The sequence below is a fragment of the Lepisma saccharinum genome, chromosome 5 (assembly GCF_977018435.1).
Source record: "Lepisma saccharinum chromosome 5, izLepSacc3.1, whole genome shotgun sequence".
NCBI classification, from domain to species: Eukaryota; Metazoa; Arthropoda; class Insecta; order Zygentoma; family Lepismatidae; genus Lepisma; species Lepisma saccharinum.
Window position 1 is genome coordinate 10,420,325 of NC_139233.1, and position 23,583 is coordinate 10,443,907.

The window sequence follows — 23,583 nt, forward strand, 5'->3', positions numbered from 1 at the left end:
TTTCTACTAAATGTCTATCTAGCTTAAAGCTGTTTTTATTGTTTCTATATTTCATACAGTTAGTGTACTGAAATACATGAATAGCCTCGTTAAAATTCCTCTCGATTTATTTCCAGACGCGTCCCTGTGAACATTAGAGCCAACAGTTAAACATTGAAGGTTGTTGGAAAAATAAATTAAATTAGTGTGAAAAAATAAATGTTTCATTGTGTAGCTTATGTATTATTTTCATGCTTGCTTGTGTTTATTGATAAAAAAGTAAAGTAAAGTGTTCCCCTGTGCATAGCACCACGCCATGAAGGCGTATAGGGGGTGTGGGGGTAACGCCCCACACTTTCTTGATCCGGTCGTGAGTGGGGGTGATGTGATCAGCATCACGCCCCTGACTGCCTTTACCCCCCAGGGTTTCCCCCAGGTACCCATTTTATTCGACGCTGGGTGGGCGCCGGGGCCGCTTCCACCGTTAGAAAAGTTCCCGGATTTGAACCGGCCGGGGATCGAACCCGGGACCTTGAGCATGGTAGTCAGACGCGTTACCGACTGAGCCACCGCGGTGTGTATCAATACTGCACATTACCTTCCGCCTAAATTAGAGTAGATTTTCTTGTAACCATGAGCGTCCGGTTACTTAATGTACTTAAAATTATATATTTCACACATAATTTCATTTCAATCACAGTAATTTATGTTAATTATTATAAATTCGTTGAAGAAACATGATAATTTCAGACTGAAATATGTTTTTTGAAGGGGCATCACTATTTTGGAGGAAAATATGTGTCCTTTGGTCCCCTGGAAAAAAATTACCTTGCTTGCCCCTCCCTGGAAAAATCCTGCGGACGTCCATTCTTGCAACGTATATCCATTTCCTGTACACAACTAACACGGGAATAAACATCCTCTACAAAGAAAAAGTCTAATTTACATATTGTGAAATGGTCTCTTACATCCACAGAATTACAGTAATTAGATTGCATGAAATTTAAGATTTCATTCAAGTACTCTTATTTCTTTAATTTACTGTTTTTATTCAAAGGAACTATTTTCTTTCGTCAACAGGGCCGCGAAAGAAATCCTAACTTTGAAACACAAGCAGCCAACGAAATTCTCAGGCAGTATTTCTCAGTGGAACAATTTCTACCGATGTATTTGGGAGACATGTTTAACTTCAGGTAAGTTCCATCTAGTGGCAGAACTGTTTTTTCGTTTCATCTACTCACAAACACGAAACATACCCAAAAAAGCTACCAATGAAGGATTATTGTTCCTGCAGAAAACTGAATCTGCACACAAATAAGCTCTATGATTCGTCGAGCAAGTAATACGTAACTGAAAGTGAAAATCTGCAATGGTATTTCAGAATTGCATTTATGGTATTTTTATGTCAGTTATACCAAGGACCTATTGGTTATACCTACATAAAACAAAAATTGAATTTTAGACAATAGTTTATTTCTTAGTCAATTACAGGGGCGGCGCGTGCCTTTTCAGTCAGGCAGGGCACATTTTTCTTTTGGGTGGGGAGGGGGGACAGTTTACCTCTATATTCCTCTTTAAGGTTTTTGAGGGGAGTTCCTTGATATGGAGTAAGTAAATTGTTCGAACAATTTGGAATAAAATTAACATTCTGATCAAGATATCTCTCCAAAGAGCATTAAATACTCACTACGTAGGAATACGAAAAATCAGCAACATATGGAACAAATTACATTAATAAAAAAAAACTCGAATACTGACGTCGGAACCCTATACGCTTGCAGTAACTAAACTTTGGGTATATACTGGAATGATTAGGAAAATGTTACACTGCAGTTTCTCTTCCATTGTCAATGAATTGAAAGGCGTAGATATTAAAGTTTTTACATGATTCAATGTCATATTCACCAAGTATCCACTAATATCAATGACTAACTAGGAAGATGATGCAGCGTTAAGTTCAGTTACAACACTTTACATTGGCCATGTACCCCCAAAAAGTTCGTTTCTACTTACGAAGATATTCTGCATGTCAAGTTGCTGGAACACAGACACAATTACACAAATAAATAAACACGTACAGTAACTATAAAATCGTGAAAAACTAATTATTTCATAAGCGACCAATACGCACAGACGGAACGCAACGCAAACTCACACACTAACTCAAATCCAAATCCGTATTACAATGGGAAGAAAGGAGGATCTTTTTAAAAATACGAGGGACTAGTTTGTGCAATAAAAAGTGTTGTCAACTTTTCAGGTCGTCGGAACAAGCGCGAAGAAAAGCATTCGAGGGATTTTTTTCTATCTTATTGTTGCAGGCTGGAACAACGAATGAACTGCCTGCCAAGCGTTGGAAACACTGAACGGTGAACGAGGCAAACATGAATGGGCAGGGCACCTCGTTCTCTGCCCAGAGACGGCTACGAATTTTGCGCTTTTCCACTGTGAGGGGACCGTCCCTTGCCTATGCTGTAAATGTTTGGATCAGTCAGTGAAGTCACGTCTCCGGGGCGGAGCCGAAATTGGACTCTCTCCAACAGGACGGAGAAATATATTAACCTAGCACAGGGTGCATACCCTGTAAGTCTGGTTGCAGCAACGTAGGGTTGAGGGGAAAATACAAAAAAATATTTACGCGTATATACCGATCGTCTCTTCAGATGAACTTTTTATGTTAAAATTGTTGTGGGGCAGTGCCCTAGTTGCCCTTTATGTAGCCACTGGTCAATTACAGTTCAATAGGGAAAACAATAACTGAGCCATCGAAATCTACTGATTCTCCAAATCCTCCGAAACCCGAAAAGTATAAAACATTGGCAAATTCAGCGGGAGGCATGGGGGCACGTGCCCTATCCAAAAAGGGAAAGACTAAATGATTTTTAGAGTAATGATATCATTATATCCCAACAATCAAAAATTGTTCGAACAACATATGATAGAATCCCTCCATAACCCCATTCGATTCTATCCTTTTCCAGACAACTAAATAATAAAACTAAGTGTAGCACAAATAAGCTAATCGAAACTAGATTTGCTGGACATTGGAATGTGCGGCACTGGAAATTCATTCTACGATGTCTTTAAGTACATAAAGATCACGTTGATAATGGAGGCCCTCAAAAAATTAAGTATGGAGAGACTAAAAGACAAAAATCTGAAGTATCTACAAGTCCTCTTTCTCACACACACACACACACAAGTGTTTTCAATGTTTGTGACACTTTTGCATAAGCAAATAAATTCTCATCAACAAGTACTGTCAAATTCGATTTTTGGTGAAGATGCATGGCACAGTGGATTAGATCCCGCTTTCAACTGTAGGCCTAGTATCGATTGGTTTACCTGGACGAAAAGTGAACCTAAAACAAGCGGGGGAGTGGTTTCGATCCAGTGATTTATCCACACACCCCCAACACCCTCCCAAATTTTGACGAACACCACCCCAAGCAGAAAAGTGGAACACCCTCCCTGCAGAGGGGGTGTAAATGTGGATTTTTATATGAACAATAGAATGAAAATACTTCAACATAAAGGAACCATTTGTAGAGCTACAAGAAGCGAAGTCCAATTCAAAGAAGGAGGGTGGAATGTTCAGCATGGTCATTTCCTGGAAACACCAGACTCCCTTGACAAGGCTTCGGTCAGCTTTAGGGAAGCGGCACTGCCATCTGGAAAATGTCAAATTGACCTCTCGCCCTCCTTCCAGGGAGACATACCGCACACAGTGTTGACAGTTCAGCATTTGAATACCTAAATAAATATTTCTTAAATACGTTACAGATTTGTAAATTCAACCCCTGAGTCAATGAAATTTAGATTTCATTGCATTTTCCTTTCGATTCTGTCATGTGAAAAATGTACGCTAAAAGTAAGGGAAGAAATTCAAAGATAGAGGTTTGACTCCTTGTAGTGAATTGTGTTACTATGGTTAGCAACACTATATTCTGTAACTTGGGCGAGATGGATGATTTTGGAGTGGTAAAGAAGAGAACAGTCAAATGTCTTAGAACTTAGGTCAGTCTTAATGTAGCATGTCAGTTCGTGTGTTGTCGTTCTGCTTAGTGTAACAATGTCTGAAACTTTACTACAAAACTGGCTGAAGAAGGTAGAGAAAATGAAACCAGACAGAAAGAAACTGAAAGTGGTGCGTAGAAAAGCAGTGACACTATATGTAGGTGAAATTTTTTTCAACGGATATTCATAAAGTACTAATATAAAATTTACTGACCAAGTATTTGATATAAAATGGCAAGTATTTCATGAAGAACCTAAGTGATTCATTCACGTCTATAGTTGATGTATGTAATCATTTTTGTGGCTCTAAGAGTTCTTACCTTTGTAAAAGAAATTATATATTAGAAAAAGAGTTGTAAAAAGGGGGGGTGGAGGGTTGGTCACGTGGGGTTTGCCTGGTCGCAAAGGACAAATGGGCTGCCGAACAAGCAAAACATATATAAATATAAAAGCGTAGTGCCCTGTGAAATTACTGGCACCCTAGTGAATTAAAGTTATTGTCAGTTTGCAAAGATATTGTAAAAAGTGGCTTCCTTTTCTTATCTAGTCTGTTCCCTGACATAATGACATATTTATTTTTTTCCAACTTTGCAGAAAAACAAAGTAAGTATAAGGAATTAAATATAAAAATAAATTTTATTTACATTAAGTTCCAAATTTGTATTAGACCACAGGCGCACCAGTGGGCACACGGTGCTTGCCACTGCCTGCTGGAAAACGTGGAGAGAAAAGAATAGCTTGTTTCATTGTACTCTTTGTGTTGCAAAGTGAAATAAATGCTATTCAGTTTTTAAATAATTGAAAATACAAGCATTACATCAAATTAGAAGTGAAAATTCCTTTGCAGCTAACATGCCATGCGTTTGTTTGCACATGTTATTTCGTTTTCTTTTAAGGCAAAGAGGCACAATTCCCTAGAGTCTCTCGTTCAGTAGTTTGAAAGATAAACTCTCAACAGCACCAAGCATATTTTCCAAAGTTTTGTAAGGGTATAAGACTTCAATATCAAATTCCTTGACCGATTCCATTCAAAAGCAATACTAGGTATCTATCAAACGTGCATCCAAACTTCCCACTAATTTTAAAGTCTTCATGGCCGTGCTAGAGTTTCATTACTTTATTTTAGTTTTGTGAATCATTGTTTAAACAGAGATTTGAAAACACCAGCAGAATCTGGAACACACTCGCAACATAGAATTATTTTTTTTTTATTATTATTATATATTCATATTTTCTAACTGAAGCTGGCCTATCCAATGGTGCAGTGGCAGCATCGTCGCCATGTAATCAAGGGGTCCTGGGTTCAATACCTGGTGGAAATAGTGGTTTGAATCCCACTTTAAACTGTAGGTCCAGTCTCGATTAGCCTTACTGTGCATAAAGTGGACTTAAAGCACCAACTCAATCACACAATCAATCTAACTGAAGATAGAACAAGAGGGGGCAGGGGGCATGTGCTGAGGTAAAGAGGACACCGAACGAGCAAAGCAAGATTCTAAAGAATAAACATACTGTGAAATGAAAGTATTCTCGCTATGCTTAATTAATAATATGCATTATCAGTTTGCAAATAAATAGTTCTAAACATTTTCTTGCTCGCTTCGCTCGTAGTATGGTCATTTATTTAAGAGTCATATTATATCTGCAGATACATGCACTTATTACTACTACTTCAGACAGGCAAGAGCACACACACCCATGCAATGCATCCTCACCGATATGTCATCAATGAATTGGGCACCCCCAAAGATAATATCTGAATTACACCTACGATAAGAACCATACAAATACAGTAAAAAAATATTGCACAAGTGTTCCTAATTTATATATAACCAGCTTAAGAATTGCATGAAATAGTCCCTGGTAATAATGTTTAAATGTTGTATTTGTCAATGTCATGACTTGTGTTTGTCTAACGATTGATTAAATGAAGTACATTATTGATCATTATTGGAAAGCAATACTTGAAAAGTTAGACTGAAATGTTAACATTACCACAAAAAATCTTTTCCAGCATTTGATATATTTTTTTTCTTCTGAAATGTTACGTGAAGGGAAGGTAGGGGGGGTTCATCTCTGGAAACATCTATGAACAAATTGAATTAGGTCGAACATTTTAAAAACAGTCCAAAATATGCACTTAACATCCCCAAACTTACACCCCCCCAAAAGTTTCCAACACCCCCCCGCAAGGGAAAAATCCTGGATAAACCCCTGTTTCGATCCCATTATGCTGTTATTTTTCCGGTGACGGTAACTTGATATGTAGTAACATATTATTCACGTTCATTGCTGCACCCATTATTCGAGCCTGTAGCCTACAACATGAGTTCCAGTTTGGAATAGACGTGTACTGATGCTCTTGAAACACGATTCAGATTACATAGTGTTCGAACCAAGGGTGCCTGCAGAGGGGCACACTTGCCCCACTGAGATATATGTGAAAACTCCATATAATTCGAATAGTGAAATTGTAGTGTGATAACATGGGCAAGGGGTGCCACGAAAAACAGCAGATTAAGTGATTTCTGATATGTGCATCGTGAAACAGTACAAAAAGGCAAAGAACTATTCGCAAACAACGTGATAGATGTTTATGGAAAGAAAACAAGTCGGATCCACTTTCTATTTAAATAGAGGACTCAAGTCTGAACTTAACAACAACGACATGGTACCACCACGATATTTTCAATTCAATTTCATGATTTCTAAAACAATAATAATAATAAAAGGTAAAATATGAGTTAGTGAAAAAAAGCCACTGGAAGCTCTATAAATGTGGTTACGGAGACAAATGGAACGGGTGAAATGGACAGAAAAAGTGAGAAATGAAACAATGCTAGAAAGAGTTGGGGATAAGAGATCAATGCTGGAGATAATCATGAAGAGAATAAGAAATTGGTTGGGTCACTGGATGAGAAGTAAGGGATGCTATTGAAGAAATGGTCAAGTGAAACAAAATTTGGAAAAGAAGATACCACTGCTACAAAGCGAAGGGCTGAAGATCGAACAGCATGGAGGTTGGAAGGAAAGACCTCCCCCTGGGCAGAAAACAATGAGTGAATGAATGAGCTTTATGACTGAAGGCCAAGATACAAAATCTTACTCTGCCCACTAGTGCTCGACATGGAAACTCCTAGCTGAGGGGTGCTTTGCCCAGTTTAGGAGAAGGTGTGGGGATGCTTGTATGGATCAACATGCAGAAAAAGTAGTGGGTGGGGGATGCCTAAGCAAATTACCCTAGTGGGGGATGCTTTGTGAGAATTTTTTTAACTGGGGCGGATGATATCCTCTGAGAAAAACCATGCGGGCGGCCTTGGTTCGAACTTAGTTCACCTGAAATGAAGGTGTTCCAGTTTCTCTGACCAACCTCTGTATGCCAGTTTGTATAAAGGAGTAATTTATTCAATTTCTCTATCAAATATTTATTCCATAATATGCATGTTCATTTTGTAGCATCAAACACGTGACAGAAACCATAGAGGGAGATTCATTGGATGGAAAGTGGGGCGGCCTGATCAGTTTTCTGGCCAATGGCGAAGCGGATCTGGCAGCCTTCCCTCTATTTCCTCACCCTGCAACTGCATCTGTTGTGGATTTTCTCTTTCCTACTTCATGGTACAGGTAAGCTGAATGATCTATGGTAGGTAACATTACAAGCACTGGCGTGCCCAGAAAGGGAGCTGGTGGGGCTATGGCCCCTTCTGAAATTTTGAGAAGTTCATATTTCCAAAAGTAAATGTAAAGCATATAGTGGTTTGGATCCCATTTTAAACTGTAGATACAGTCCCGATTAGCCTATATGTGCATATAATAATAATAATAAAAAAAAACTCAATACATGTACTATGTCATTCAAATACGACCAGGACTGTTTTTTTTTTTTACCAAAACCTTTATTGTCAAATACTTATTTGCACATGTCACCCTTCCAAATACTCCCCTCCAGAGTCAATACATTTCTTCTAATGTAGAAATTTTAAGCGAAAAATGCAGGCTCGACCAGGACTTGATCCCGGGTCTCTGGCATACCATGCCATTGCTCTAACCACTGAACTACCTAATGTTCTGGAAGTATCTTAATGCCCTTTTCATAAAAGTTTTTCAGTTAGCTGCATATCCACTCCCGAACACTGCCGATGACGGCATTGTTATATGCAAACTGCATGCCTTCCAAGTCTGATTTAACCCTTCCAAACAGGTAGAAATCACTTGGGGCCAAATCAGGACTGTATGGCAGGTGTGGGAGAAGGTCCCATTTCAATTTGCTGAGGGTTGCCATAGTTGTTTTGGCTGTTTGAGGCCGTGCATTGTCTTGAAGAAATGCTACTTGCTTTCCACCTCTCTTCCGCTTGGATCAGATCTATTCCTTCACTTCTGTTGTCAGGAGTTCTGAGTAATAAGCTCCAGTGACTGTCCTGGCATCTGTAAGCAAGTCTACATGGATAACCCCCTGCCAGTCCCCAAAAAAAACGTTGCCATCACTTTTCCTATCAAACGGGTCCTCCACGCTTTCTTGGGTCTGGGAGAACTGGTATGCCACCACTCATGTGATGACTGCTGGGACTTGGTAGTGAACCCAACAGTGGCGAAGCGTGACATTTTTACGTAGTCATTGCAAGACTTGCCAAACATCAGGGACAATCTTTCAACCTGGGAAGGGGGAGGGGGCATTCCTACATTGATAATGATGATAACAGTGTTCATACATGACGTGTGAAGTAGAGATGGCTAAATCTATTCTTTAATATATATATATATATATATATATATATATAAAATTCGGATTGCTTCCGAAATCTGGGTAGTAGAATTTTTGAATCGAGATTTTTAGATTTTCCGGAATCCTGATATTTTTGGCCATCCCTGGTGTGAAAGTAAGATATGTTAGGGAAATGGTTATGTTTGAGTAAGTATGTCTATCACCTCGAGAACAAAAATGTTGATCAATCTTGTCATTTGTAAGCATAGTAAACAAAAAACAGCAGTACTTCGTGTTTTGTAAACCAAGAACATTTTCCCCCAAAAAAATCGATATTTGAACCGCAGGATCCAAAAATATTAAAAGAAGAAATACTATGAAGAAAATAGAATGGATCCAGAACTGTTTTTTTTTTCAGTTCTTTCTAGCACTAACCGTGGGAAAATTTATGCTTTTGCTTACTTATATTCTTTTCTATGCACCATTACTTTCATCATGTATTCTGTGTAAGTTGCGTTACGATGCTCTTCAATATGTTTTTTTTCCTCTTAAAAAACAAGAGCGTTGCATGCTTTACAGTGCTGGACATTCTGAGAAGTTTCATCTTGATGTCACAGAAACCCTGCCGTGTTTGTAAACAAGGAGGCTGAAAAAAAAAAGACCCTCATGACCAGACCTTCAAAAGTGGGGGAAAAGCGGTCGAAGGACCTTGGATTCACAGACCTGCTGCAATGACACCATTGCACTCAACGGAAACGCAGCGGGATGGTTGGGCATGGGGGAGGGGGGTGTAGAACTGGGCTCTCCCTTCGATGTGCTAAACTTAGCAAATCTCTTGCGTATTTCTAGCTGTTTAATGGTGTTACTTGACTAATTTCGCTCAAATATGCAAATATTCTGATTTTTTTTCTTCTTCCCTAAAATATTAAAAAAGCAATATTTTTATTATTTTGCTATGTCATCGCTGCATCTCCCGATGACCGGATGCCTCGCCTCTGGAACCCAAGTACTTACACCACTCACACACATGCAGGTTCGTGAGAGACACTCTTCCCAATACTGTTGTTTGAGTCTCTGCAGAATTTCACAATGCATTGTTTTACGATCCGTGGCACCTTCTGTTCGCTCATCATTCTAGCAAAACTCAGACACAACGGAACAGGTTCTATTCTCCCAAGGATGCCACACTTACAATTCAACTCCTCCCTCCCCACTCAAAAAATGCATAAGCTAGTGACCACAAATACATTCCTTCTAGATTTCTGTACATTAGTATTTTTCAGAAGGTCAGACTGTAAACCCTATGCTCAAGAGAAATGGTTCAATTTATTCCATTTTCTACAGCGTGACATAGACCGGTAGCAGGTGCACGTTATTCTCATAACTGACTATCCTCTTTTTTACAGATCTGGTTTTGTGTTCATGCAGCCTCCCATATCTGCTATAAAGAACGTCTATGTAGTTCCATTCTCTCGCTCTGTCTGGCTTTGCAGTGCAAGTGCCTTGGTACTGGTCGCCATTTTGCTGGTTATAACTTTGCTCTTGGAGGATCGATTTTCGAAGGAAGAAAAGCATGGATCTCTCTGGTGCCGAATACTGGATGTGACACTTCTAACATTGGGTGCAATGTGTCAGCAAGGTGCATTTGATTATTCTATAAAGACTAATGCTAAATATAATAGATTCCACTGCTCTCGTTCATGGCCATTAGTGAGTATGTGAAAACACAGTACTGCATTATAGAATGACACATCGTAAGCAGCTTTGATTGGTTACAAATCAGTGGTCACAGTCATCTTGTCGGTATGATGCACTAAAGAGCATTGAATGCATTGGCATGCCCAAGGGGGGTTGTTTGGCCCAGTATTCCTGAAAAAAGAATGTCAAAAGCAGGAAAATATGGCAAAATGATGTCTGACTACCAAAAAAAAAAGAACATGTAATCCCCCAGTCTTTTTAAAATCCTGGACATGCTGTTGATTGAATGCCATGTTTTTCACACACAGAGCAATGAATATTCATAAAATTCTAGGTCATGCATGGAAAAAAAACCTCATGATAATGCTATGCAGGATTGCATAACAAGCATAGTGATGAGCCACTGCGATCTGCCATATTAGACTCTCTCGCATTACAAAAAATGCAAAGCTATTACAAAATCCATTACAATTGTGATAAAATTAATTCCCATTAAGCTGATCCATACATGAATAGAACTTACTTACTTACTTACTCCGCAGCTCTACAGCCCATGCAGGGCCTTGGCCTCCTTGGTGATAGCTGCCCACTCATCTCGGTTCTTCGCTCTAGTTCTCCATCCTCTTATACCCATTCGTTTGAGGTCTTCTTCTGCCTGGTCGAGCCATCTCTTCCTGGGTCTGCCAACAAGCCTCTTGCCTTCCTGTTTCCCTTGGTAGATCTTATGTACCGCTCTGTCTGGTTGCATCCTTTCTACGTGTCCCAGCCAGCTAAGGCGTTTGGATCTTATTTCACTTGTTATACTTGGGTTCTGGTCAAGTGTTGCTAGTTCTTCGTTTGTCCTAATTCTACAGATGCCATGTTCATTGATTGGTCAATATATCTTACGTAAAACTTCCTCTCCCATATATCTAGCCTTTCTTCTTCCTTTCTTGTCAGACACCAGGTTTCCGACCCATACATCACTATTGGTCTCATTATGTTTCTATACAGTCTTAGTTTCAGCTTTCGGTTCACTTGTGAGGATTTTAAAACATTTCCAAATGCATGGTAGCATCTGTTACCTGCTGTTATTCTTGTTTTTACCTCTTCGGCGATGTTATTATCTTCTGTTATTGTTGAACCTAGATATTTGAAATTTCCAACTCGCTCAAACTTTTGGCTGTGTGTTTCGAACTCATTTATAGTTTGATATCTGATCTTGTTTCTTGTTGTTATCATGTATTTTGTCTTATCCTGGTTTATTTCCAGTCCAATCTCATGTCCACCTTGTTGTAATTGTTTCAGGGCATCTTCTAGTGCTTTTGATGATCTGCTTAGTAAGGCAACGTCATAAGCAAATGCAAGGTATTGTATTGTCCTATTTAAGATGGTTCCTCCAGGATTTATTTCAATCTTTCTAATTACATGTTCCAAACTTATGTTAAACAGCAGTGTGGAGAGGCTATCCCCTTGTCGTAGTCCTTTTCCAATTTGAATTTCTTCGGATAGTTGGTTTTGGATTCTAATTTTGCATTTCGAATTTCTTAAGGTCATTTCTGTCAATTTTACTAATTTTTCTGGGATATCCATCTCTCTCAATATCTTATAGAGTTTGTATCTTTGTATACAGTCAAATGCTTGTTGAAAGTCAACATATAATTGATGTATGTTAATATTGTGTTCAAAACTTTTCTCTAATATCATTTTTAATACAACAATTTGGTCTATTGTTGATCTATTACTTCTGTCAGTGTTTCTATGTATGGTTCTAGTCTCTTTGCAAGAATTTTTGTAAATATTTTGTATGTCACGTTAAGGAGAGATATGCCCCTATAATTCTTACAACATGTCTTGTCATTCTTTTTGTGTATCGGACATATTATTGCTACTGTCCACTCCTTTGGCATTTCAGCTTTTTTCCAGATCTGTTTGATCAGCTCAAAGATTTGTTTCTTTAGTTCTGCTCCTCCATATTTGAGCATTTCAGCAGTAATTTGATCTTCTCCTGGTGCTTTGTATGGCTCTTGTGACATCCATTAGTTCAGGCAAGTCTTGTTCTTCATCCCATTGTTGGTCATTTCTTACTTCTGATATCCTATTTTCATTTTCATCGAAGCCTAATAATTGTTTAAAATATTCTGCCCATCTGCTTATTATTTTCTTTTTATCTCCAATAAGATTTCCTTCTTTATCTCTGCACAAATTTGTTCGCGGTTGAAATCCTTTCTTATAGTTTGCTATTATTTGATACATATTCCTTATTTCTTTCTTATTATGTAGTTCATTTAGTTCTATTAGGTTTTCTTTCTCCCACTGCCGTTTCTTTCTTCTACATTCTCTTTTAGCTTCTCTTCTTTTCACTATCCAAATCTCTACACTTGCTCTGGTCTTTCTTTGGAGAACTTTATTTCTAGCTATGTTTCTTTCATCTAATGCTTTCTGGTAACTCTCGCCAAACCATTCCTTTCTTTTAGTTTTCTCTTCCCATCCTATTGTCTCTTCTGCTGTTTTCTGAATGTTTTCCTTTATTCTATTCCATTTTTCTTCTATCGTTATGGGATTTTGTATATTTTCAAAATTTTGTTTCAATCTGGCTCTATATTCTCTTCTTTTTTCTGGATTTTTTATCAACAGTTTCACATTATATTTAGTCTGTCTAATCCATTGTTCTTTCTTTGTGTTTGAGATCCGCTGTCTATATCTGATGGTTACTAGGTAATGATCGGAGTTCACATCTGCTCCTCTGTAGCTTCGTACGTCTAATATATCACTACCATGTCTTCTGTCTATTAATATATGGTCTATCTAATTGTTTGTCATACCATCTGGAGACTGCCAGGTAGCTTTATGTATGTTTTTGCGTGGGAATGTCGTGCTACTCACAATCATATTTTTACTGGTAGTTTTTCTCCATTTTCATTACAGTTTACGTGTAAGCTATGCTTCCCAATAGTTGGCTTATATACATCCTCTCTTCCTATCTTGGCGTTGAAGTCTCCAAGAATTATTATAACATCATGTTTTGGCTGTTTATTATATATGCTTTCCAGCTGCTCATAAAAGTTGTCTTTGTCCTTTTCTTCTGCTTCCTCAGTTGGTGCATGTACAGTGATAAGTGTGATATTAAAGAGTTTTGCTTTTATTCTTAATTTGCATATACATTCACTGATTGGTTCACAATCTATGACAATCTGTTTAATTCTTTTTGTCACTAAAAAAACAGTTCCAAAGGTATTTTGACCATGTCCACTATAGAATATTGTGTAGTCTCCCGTATCAATGATACCTCTTCCTTTCCATCTCATTTCTTGTAGTCCAATAACTTCGATCTTATATTGCTCCATTATTTGTTTTAGGTTATTCAATCCTCCTGCTTTATTAAGGGTTCTCACATTCCATGTTGCCATTTTCCAATCGTTTTTCCTTTTACTTTGCCTGTGTCGTACCTTCATATCCATCCGGCTGCTATCACTTGGTTTCGTAACAAGGATTTTTTCTGGGGTTGGACTGTTAATCCCACGCCCAACCTGGTAAGGGATTGCCTCTCACAGCTTCCAGAATCACTGCTTTTCTGTCAGGGTTTTGTTCCTTAGCCTTTGAAGATCACTCTTCTTACTACAAGGCAGTAGTTTGCTAGTTTTGGTCTGCCCCAGATCTCTCTGGTACCTTCCATATCTGGAAGACCTTCCTTATCTGCCACGTAGGGAGGCACCCAATGGGGGACTAGCAACTCCTCATGGGAATAGAACTAACTATCAACTAATTTTTTGTTTGTTTTCATTTTACAGGTTCAGAGACTGAACCACGAACCATTAGTGCCAGAGTGATTTTCCTGTTCCTGTTTATCCTGAGTGTTCTGCTGTATACAGCCTATTCCACTGCAGTGGTCTCCCTCATCTCAGCCACCGGAGACAGTGTTACTTCAGTGGATGAACTTATCACAAGTCCTTTCAAGGCTGCTATCACAGAGTCGCCTGAACACAGGGTTTACTTTGAGGTACAGGAATTTGTTTTCTATGCACACACGTTTTCTTTTCTTTTACCATTACATTATGTGTTTCTACAGTTGGAGGCCACGGAGCATCAATAAAAGTTCACAAAACTTCTTTTTTATGATTAGCACAATGCTAAGGAATGAGAAATTCACATTCACCCATCCAAGCACTCGCCAGTTCTTGCTCTCAGTCGAATGTAACTGGATTCTCAGCTAGCCTCAGCAGGGTGGCCAATTCACTGCCAATATTTATGGCGCCCCCCTCCACCACCCACAAGAGATACCTGATTATACCGCGTTTGTTATAACCTCTCCCGGTTCCCGCGCTAGCTGGTCGCTGGCTTTTCTACGTGCTGGGGAAAGTCAAAGCCAGGCAGCCAATTAAAATACGCAACATCGCAACAGCGTCTACGTAAGCGCCTCTCTTCTGGCTTCCATTCGCTCCTCGCTGCCCAGCAGACGATTTTTCCTCGTTTCTCATTGGCACCGAAACTGTGGAGAGATCGCTAGGGCGGGAAACGGGACAGGTTCTAACAAACGCGGTATAAGCAAAGTTTTGCTGTCTTTGTACTGCCGTATTGAGATGAACGTCCTGTACCGTGGCTGTGTGGTCTAAGGCATTGTGTTTTGGGTGCCGGTTACTCGATGCGTGCAGGTTGGAGTCTCCTGTGGGAAGCTTAACAACTTTTCCCGTGAGATTTCGGCCTGTGTATGGGACCGGTGGCCACACAGCACTGTGAGGAAATTGGGGGAGCTACAAATGAATAGTGTAACCTAGTCATGGAAATCTACGATGACGACTAAGGGTTTGTCGTGCTGACCACACGTCACCCTGTAACTGGTTGGATGGTCTTCCACCTTGGCAGGTGGCAGCGAGGCCAGCAGTCGGAAAGTAGGCCCTCATTAGTGAGTGAGTGAGTGAGTGAGAGTGAGTGTGTGTGTGTGTGTGTGTGTGTGTTTATAGTATACCAGGACTCAAACCTAGGTCTTTGACATGCTGTGCCATTGTTATACCAAGTTATCGAGTTATCTTGGTTTCATCCGGGTTTTCACTTCTGCTCTTTTACCTTCATGGAAATGTGTCTGTCAGTCACACTGCAACAAGATCTGCTGGCGTCAATGATGCTTAAATATGAATAACTAAAAACACCTCCTTTTTTCAGACAACCAACGACCAATGGGCTTTACAGATTAGAAATAAGAAGGTTCAGAGTCCTGCTTATGTGAATCTATCTGAAGGATTGGATCAAGTGAAGAAGAAGCTTCTTGCTCTCTATGCAAACATCGATGAATTCTACCTGGTGTCTAACGAGAAGTATTCTGTGGAGGAAATGTGCAGTTTGGCAGAACTGTTTCTCAGTCAGGAACTGAAGCAGGCTGCCATGGCAGTAGTTCGGGCTTCTCCATACAGGCAGTTCTTCAACTACGGGTGAGCACTATTCACTCTAAGAATGGTACAAATTACACGTGTGTTGCTACAAGGGAATCTAATATTAATTACACATTTTCTAACTGGATGTTTGGTATGATACTGAACCCAAGAACTGCTATGCTACAGTGCCACATGATCACTGATCAATCACGTGTGCGGGGCTGACATAATTCTTTCTAGTTGGGAGGTTACCATCCATCTCCACTTCAAGCACTGATTGTGACAGAACTTACAATTTAATGTGGATTCAGAACCACTGTGCAATGTCCCTTCCTGGAGGATTAAAACAGACAGCCCTTGATTACAAGACTGCCATCACGGAGGTCCAGATGATTTTTTAAGGTTTGGAGGACTTTTGGACAATGCCAGGGCAGTTGTTTTTTTTTTAATTTCTTCTCCTTTTGGAATACCACTATGATATTCCAAAATTACATGTGCTTAGAATTCCTTCTAGAACATTCACGTGGATTGCTTTCGCTGTTGCCTAAACATACGCAATAGTTTTGTGGCTATGTAATCCTATCAAACTATTGATTTCATCTAGGCACAGTGAAAGCAAGCCACATGAATGCTCTGGAAGGAATTCCAATACAAAATTTCTCAGATTTTGGAAAATCACAGTGGTTCTTTGAAAGGAGAGGAAAATTCAAAAACAGCTGCCCTGGCATCGACCAAAGGTCCAGCCGAGCCTTAATTACACATGTAGTTCAGATGTGAAGTCCCAAGAAGAGAACGACCAAGGTCAACTTGCAACTAATTATCTGCATCAAAGCTACTCAATTTTATGTCATGGTCTGACCACTACTAAAAAAATGCCTGGTGACACCTACGGACAAGGGTGACAGACTAATACTTGTCAATGTGCTAATAAGAAAACACGAAATTTAATTTGTAAAAATATTTTTCGGTATCTATACAATTTACTGACTTCCTTATTGGCAGAAAATTTATTTTATCAGGAAAGAACACAAGTCTTATACGAAATTATATGTAAGAGAAAATTACACAATGAATATTCAACTCAAAATGAAAAAGGTCTTTTTCATCTGTGTGTTCTATATTTGCAGATTGCTCAAGATAAGAGAAAGTGGGATATTGAGTTTTGAACGATCCCATCATCTTGTTGAGAAACCACGGTGCTTGAAGCATGAAGGGTTCATTTCTTTGGGCTTGCAGGAATTTCTTCCGGCAGTCCATGTACTGGCCTGGGGGATTGGTGCCAGCATCTTAGGCTTCATAATGGAGATGATTGTCAACAAAAGGTACTAATTGATACACCACTCAGAGTGATTACAAAATAATTAACAGTTTATACTTATATTTTTATAATAATAATAAATTGCCTTCATTCGATTGTTATTTAAATTCACTTTCTGCCACTTTGGGCCAATTGCGGCAATGAGGATGAGTGATGATGATATGGAACTGATGAAGGGACACTCACAAAGAACACCCAAGCCCAGGCTGCGACTCGAACCAGGGACCCCTGGTGTCGAAACGCAATGTGCTAACCACTCCACCATGGAGGCCAGCACCTTCATTGGAGTGGTGTATTTCAGCCTTAAAGGTCACTTTGACAACAAACCCTTGTCATTGTTAAAACTAATAGAATACAAACAGGGAAAGGAGTAACAAAATTAACATTATTAAAAATTACAAAATAATATAAAACAAACAAATGGTTACATGTATACATAATGAAAATACATTTCTCGTGTTCATTTCATTGATTTTTGAGTACATATAAGTACAATTTGTCAGCCTATGTAATGGAGAAAGATGAATGATAAATATAATATTAACTATAAAAAAGGTTTATATCAAAACAGTAAATATGAAATCCTATGGCCAAGAAGTAAGATGTATTCATATTTCATCCTAGCTTCCTATAATTAGGCCAAACACTGACTAAACACCATCTTTGGGGGTAAAGATGTTAATGTGACATATTGATTACCTTGTAATAATTTGACCAACAGTGCTTAAGTGTTCATTTGAGATTAATGCTATACCTGGAAATAATCATAGTGTTAAAAAATTTCTACAACTCAATATCAGGGAACAGATTTATATATACTAAAAGAGTATTAGATATGTAAATAATATACTTTAAGGAAAATATGGAATTAAATATGGACTTACAATTGTAAAAAAATGGCAATTATCATTAAGTAAGTGGCTCGCCTAGCTAAATAAAATACATCCTTAATATGTGGGAACCTTAGCATTGTTGGGCTAAAGAGGATATGTGCCTTGTAATCATGCCACGAAATGTATTTTGGAGTATTCAGAAGCAGCAATGAACATACAGAGAAAACTATTAATTAACTTTCTTCCTTCCAGAATCTCCAGAAAAGCAAGAGATGTGGACCTTCAGAATGATAAAAGAAGAAAGACAGTGGACCAATTTCTTGCACGACAAATGGCTGCCAGTAAAGCTCCTTTTCAATATTTAGAATAACACGCAAGCTAAAAGAAATATGCACTAAATGGTACTCACAAAAGGAAACACAATCACAATGTTAGTTCATGTTTTATGTACATTTCACAAAGAAGCAACAGTAAATAAATTAATGAATTGCAGTTTGCAAGCTTTAAATATTATAATTTTAATGAATTCTTGTCAAAATATTCATATCTCCAATTTTTCATGTTCAAAAAGTAAAAGATAATGCTATCCCTTGTGCTCCGTGACATAAAAGCATGTAGGGGGAGGGGAGGTTGAGGTAGTGACCCACACATTCTCAGATCTCTGCCATAATGGAGTGATACTGTTGGTACCACACATTGATAGCCGATCTTGTGTTGGAGTGGTTAGTGCAGCACTCTATGTCATCAGGGGTCCCAGGTTTGATTCCTGGCCTGGGCATGGGTGTGCCTCATCATCACATCATCACTCATCCTCACCTTAATGATTAGCCAAAAGTGGCAGAAAAGCGAAGAAATCAATCAATCAACTACACCGTGACCTCTTCTATGGTTGTTCCAATTAGAGACTGGATGTAAGACAGTATGATCACATAGGTTTGGTGAACTATCAAGAAATGATTATCACCAGAAGAAGGCACTGTAGAAATGCAATATCAGTCCATGGACTTGGGGGTTGGTGAATAACCAAACTGGGTATCTCTTTCTTAAATGCCAATTTCCAAATTGTATTTTCGACTCACTATTGCAGCAAGTTTCCACAGTTTTACTCCATGGTATTTCTAGGCTGTCTGGGAAAAAGCACAAGTCAAAAATATGCAATTTTACAACTGACAGTTATTTATGTTTATCCTTTCAATAGAAAATGTTACAGACTTTGATATACATGTTGGATCATCACTGTTTAGAACCATTGCACATGTCCGATATATTATTTTCTTTGTGACTTATATGACAGCAAGAGAAAATTGCAGTCTGTGACTTATGTGCCTTTTCCCAAACACACCAGAATTTATAACATACACCAAGAGAGTCCTTTGTATTTCTCTTTTCTATATGATGGCAGTATACAAAAACTTGTCTCTAGGTACAATAAATGTCTGAATTCTTTGGGTGCCTATGTAGAAAAATAGCTCAAGGTATGTTTCAGAGTAAAAAAAAAAATGTTCAACTACTTTCTTTCTTTTTTTGTTACCAAATGGGTACAACTCTTTGCACATGCCTTGCAATATGTAAGAAATCATACCCAAAATATTTTCTTTATGTAGTGTAAACAGGTAGGGATTAGAGAATTATATAAAATACAGGCAAAAATGCTTTGTTCGTTTATTTTGTTCCAGATTTGTTCAATTTGTCTGAGAAACATGTTGACAAAACATCTTAAAATTTACAAAACATGCTATAGACTTTTGGCATGCTAAAATAACACAACGTAACTTTGTTAAAGCTGTGTATACACTAATTCTACTATTTAAAATGTTTTCCCTTCAATTGCACACATTTTTAGATAAGAGGAAATGCAAATATATATATATATCACATGTGTAATAACTTAAATTTTTCCCTTAACCAAAGCTAAAATAAAAAATAGAATTAGTGCACATGTAACATATCATTAAGGTAGCATATTACATTAAAACAATTAACATCAATAACTTAAACAAAAAAATATAACTTTATATCTCACTCTTTTTCATATCACATATGTGTAGCTTAATGCAAACTGTGTTACGAAGCATAAAAATTGTAAATAATCAGCAATCATGTTATATCAACATAACTTTTATCCCCCAAAGAGTTGACCATCATCTTTTAATAATATTATTAGTGAAATTTTGTAGAAAAATGCCTAGCTGAATCAAATGTGTTATTGTGCATATAAAAAGAAATGAAAGATATTTTCCTAATTCAGAAACCACCTCTGGTTTGAAAACAATTAATTTCAATTTAACAAGAACTAATTTTCTACAACACTCATACAAACACACGATCACAGCACGCAAGTGAAGATTGTAATTAGTTGCTATGGTTACATATTAATACTTACTTTGGTCATGGTGGTGGTGTTTTCTGTTCAACTACACGTGTTATAAATGCACAAACATTACAGCAGGACTTAAATAAAAAAAATGCTTCTGCATAATTGCCAATGAACAGAAATTAAATAAATGCCTGGCTGAATGACATGGCTTCATTTAAAACATACAACTCCATTGACATATTTTAGTCATGAAATGCTTAATAATACGGATTCAAAAATAAATAAAAGTATTAAAAGTAAACAATACAGACACATATTTTACACAAAATTTTCTTAAATAACAAGCATAATGTACATGAAAAAATACAAACTGTTTATTTGGGGGCATGCAAAAATATACAAATAATAAAATTTCACAGATCTCTCATTCTTCTTAGGTTTTTACAGATCTTGATGCAGATTCCAAATAGAACACACTGCATTGACAAAAGCAAAACTTATCAAAATGATGTGTTCCAATTCACTAACACTCCCATGTATTTCCCCAGAAGTCTTCATGCCTTTAAAGTTTTTTCTGCTACTTTCTTAAGCCATTGCACACCCTGAAAGTAAACAAGAATGTTAAGTTCATATTATGCCTGCCAGCATAAGATACTGCCAAGTAAGTTGTCTTAACCTGGCGCTACTCGCAGGTGAGCGTGTGGCACTCACCCGACGTATTTTTGTATATGTAATGATTTGTTTTGCTAAATTTGACTCAGATCAGAAAGTTTATGGAACATATGTATATTTTGTTTAAGAATAACACACATTTAAATGTTATAACACCATTAAGCCTTGTTTCCATGATATAAAAATTCAATATGCTGACCAAGGCAGTAATTTAATTTTATAATAAAACATAAACTAAACTTAACGTTTCAACCTTATAGCAAGGTCTTCTTCAGACTCTGTACCAAGTACAAATGTAACAAGATACAAAAACAGGACGGTATATATACACAAACATTATTCTCCTCCAGACTATTAGAAAGTTGTTCTGGAACATTCTAGCATGTGGCTTTCCCTTGTCAACTGTACTTTCACCTAAAAGGCTAAACATATTAACTTCCATATAGAAAGTGGTTGGACTCTTTTTTATCTCACACTCTTTTTCCTTCATTCTTCTTCCTTCTTCTCTCCTCTTTCTCTCTTGTCCTTTCCAGTCTTTCTAACACCTTCTTCCATTCTTTGTTTAACTTCAGTCCCCCATTCCAGTTCGTTGTGTCTTCTTCACATTTCTTCTCTATTTCCTTGGCCTCCTTCCATTTTCTCACTAGTATTCTCTTCTCCCTTCCTATCTGCTTAGCCTCATCCCACTCTATGTCATGTCCTGTTTCTCTCATGTGTTTAAATATCGCATTTCTCTCTCTCTTAAGTCGTACATCATCCCTACGTTGTTTCAATCTGTCTTTCAGCCTCTTTTTCACTTTTCCTATGTACACACTCTGACATTCTTTACATTTCACTTCATAGATAATCCCTTCCTCTTCCTCTTCTCGGTTTTCCTTTTTCTTGTTTGCATTCTTCGCTATTCTTAAGATGCTTCTCCCTCCCTTCTTGTAAGTTTTAATGTCTGCTTTCGTAAGCACTTTGCATAACTTTTCTGTGGTCTTCCCCATACTCCTTATTCCAAACCTTCTCTCTTTTTCTTTTTCTTCCTCTTTTTCTTTCTCTTCCAATTCTCCCCTGCCACTTTTCTATCTTCTTCTGTTTATGTCCAGTCTATCCTGTTTCTCATAGCCATTCTTTTCCAGCTGTTTCCGTGTGCTATTTATTTTGCCTTCTTTTTCATATTCTTTTGTGCATATTTTCTTGATTCTGTCCTCCATATTCTTTATAAAATTTATTTTTGTCACCTCACTTACATCACTTCCTTTGTGGCAGAATACCCCTGCTGCACACTTCTTCTGATGAAAAGCGGTTTCAATTTCTTGTTTTCTTTTCCTTTTCATCAATATATCTAGGTAGCTTAACTTGTCTTCTTCTTCTATTTCAAGTTCCAATAATATCCCTCTTTCTTCATCTTGTATTTCTTTGGCAAAAATGTCGAGCTACCTCTTCGTTCCCTTCCATATGCCAAAACAATCGTCCACATATCTGCAAAACAGAATTATTTTGTCACCTCCTTTATCTATCACTTTCTTTTCCCATTCATTCATAACCAATTCAGCCAATGCTGGGCTTAGGCTAGAACCTATATTCAGTCCTTCACTCATTAACATTATTTTATCCCCCATTATATTGTAACCGTTATTCCAAATGGTTTCCAGCACCTTCACTACCCTTTCACTATCGCATTCTCCTATAATTTTTTGTCCCATTCTCTTTTTAACAATGTCCAAAACATGTCCCCTCTTGATGCTCAGGTGCATACTTTTCACGTCTACGCTAAACATTGTCGTCTTCATCTCATTTAACTTAACTCCTTTTATGAGGTCCACTACTTGTTCACTGTTCTTAACTGCTCTGCTTTCTTGCTGTGTTACTAACACTTCAATAACTTTCTTTAATTTATTTTCCAAGGGTTCCAAAATATTGTTTCTGCAGTCCATTACTGGTCTCAACTTTATCTCCTCTTTGTGTATCTTTGGAAAGCCTTTCAAACTTGGTAGTCTTCCTGTCTCCTTTATGCACTTCTTGAATCCTCTCCTCCTACAGTCTTGTATGACCCTTTCTTTTATAGTTTGTTCTTCTTCTGTTCCACAAATCTCTTCATATCCGTTCTCTTTTAGGTTTTCATACTTCCATCACCACAATTGCTCCTCCTTTATCTGCCTGCTCTATCACCACATCATTTCTTGTCTTGATTTTCTTCATCCCTTCCCTTTCTTTTTGACTCAAATTATCTACTTTTCCTTGCTTTTCCATTTCTTTCTTCAGTATGGCTGCTGTTCTTCTTATAACCTTGTCTCTTTCTGATTCTTCTTTTATATGTAGCACTGCTTCTTCAATGTCATATAAAACTTCTTCATAATCTACATTTCTTTCTTTAACTTTGAAACCTCTTCCTAGTTTTAAAAAAGCTTCCTCTTCTTTTGATAGGTCTACATCCTCTATTACCACAACTCTTCTTCTGGTATCCTCTTCTTCTTCCTATTCTCCCCTTTCTTCTTCCTAGTCCCTCTCCTTTCTTCTTCAACTTTATTTTTATTCTCTCTCTAAATTTCTCCTGCCAGCTTTTCATTTTGTAAAATGTATATTCTCTCGTAAAAATGGTGAGAAGAAAATTGAGAGAAATTGTGAAGAAGACGCAATGAACTGGAATGGGGGACTGAAGTTAAACAAAGAATGGAAGAAGGTGTTAGACTGGAAAGGACAAGAGAGAAAGA

At 37.8% G+C, this 23,583-nt stretch overlaps 2 protein-coding genes across 3 annotated transcripts in view; one reads left to right on the forward strand and one right to left on the reverse strand.

The window, feature by feature from the left end:
• Positions 1 to 1,066: 1,066 nt before the first annotated feature.
• Positions 1,067 to 18,389, forward strand: LOC145988208 (ionotropic receptor 84a-like). Its single transcript, XM_083123051.1, has 7 exons — positions 1,067 to 1,172; positions 7,453 to 7,620; positions 10,105 to 10,337; positions 14,167 to 14,375; positions 15,536 to 15,801; positions 16,872 to 17,066; positions 18,148 to 18,389. The coding sequence occupies exons 1-7, from the start codon at positions 1,144 to 1,146 to the stop codon at positions 18,263 to 18,265; spliced, it is 1,218 nt and encodes a 405-aa protein (XP_082979177.1). The 5' UTR covers positions 1,067 to 1,143; the 3' UTR covers positions 18,266 to 18,389.
• Positions 18,390 to 19,543: 1,154 nt separating this feature from the next.
• Positions 19,544 to 23,583, reverse strand: part of LOC145987650 (alpha-tubulin N-acetyltransferase 1-like) — an 83,281-nt gene continuing 79,241 nt past the window's right edge. For both annotated transcript variants that reach the window (XM_083122152.1, XM_083122151.1), the window contains one exon: positions 19,544 to 20,814. In XM_083122152.1, the coding sequence (XP_082978278.1) occupies positions 20,790 to 20,814 (25 nt within the window). In that variant the 3' untranslated portion in view covers positions 19,544 to 20,789. The remainder of the gene's footprint in view (positions 20,815 to 23,583) is intronic.

Excerpts from the sequence above, each read along its gene's own strand:
- LOC145988208 (XM_083123051.1), top strand. The coding sequence starts at position 1,144 with ATGTATTTGGGAGACATGTTTAACTTCAG. Across the intron at positions 14,376-15,535 it reads AACACAGGGTTTACTTTGAG|ACAACCAACGACCAATGGGC; the intron begins GTACAGGAATTT and ends TCCTTTTTTCAG. Across the intron at positions 17,067-18,147 it reads GAGATGATTGTCAACAAAAG|AATCTCCAGAAAAGCAAGAG; the intron begins GTACTAATTGAT and ends TCTTCCTTCCAG.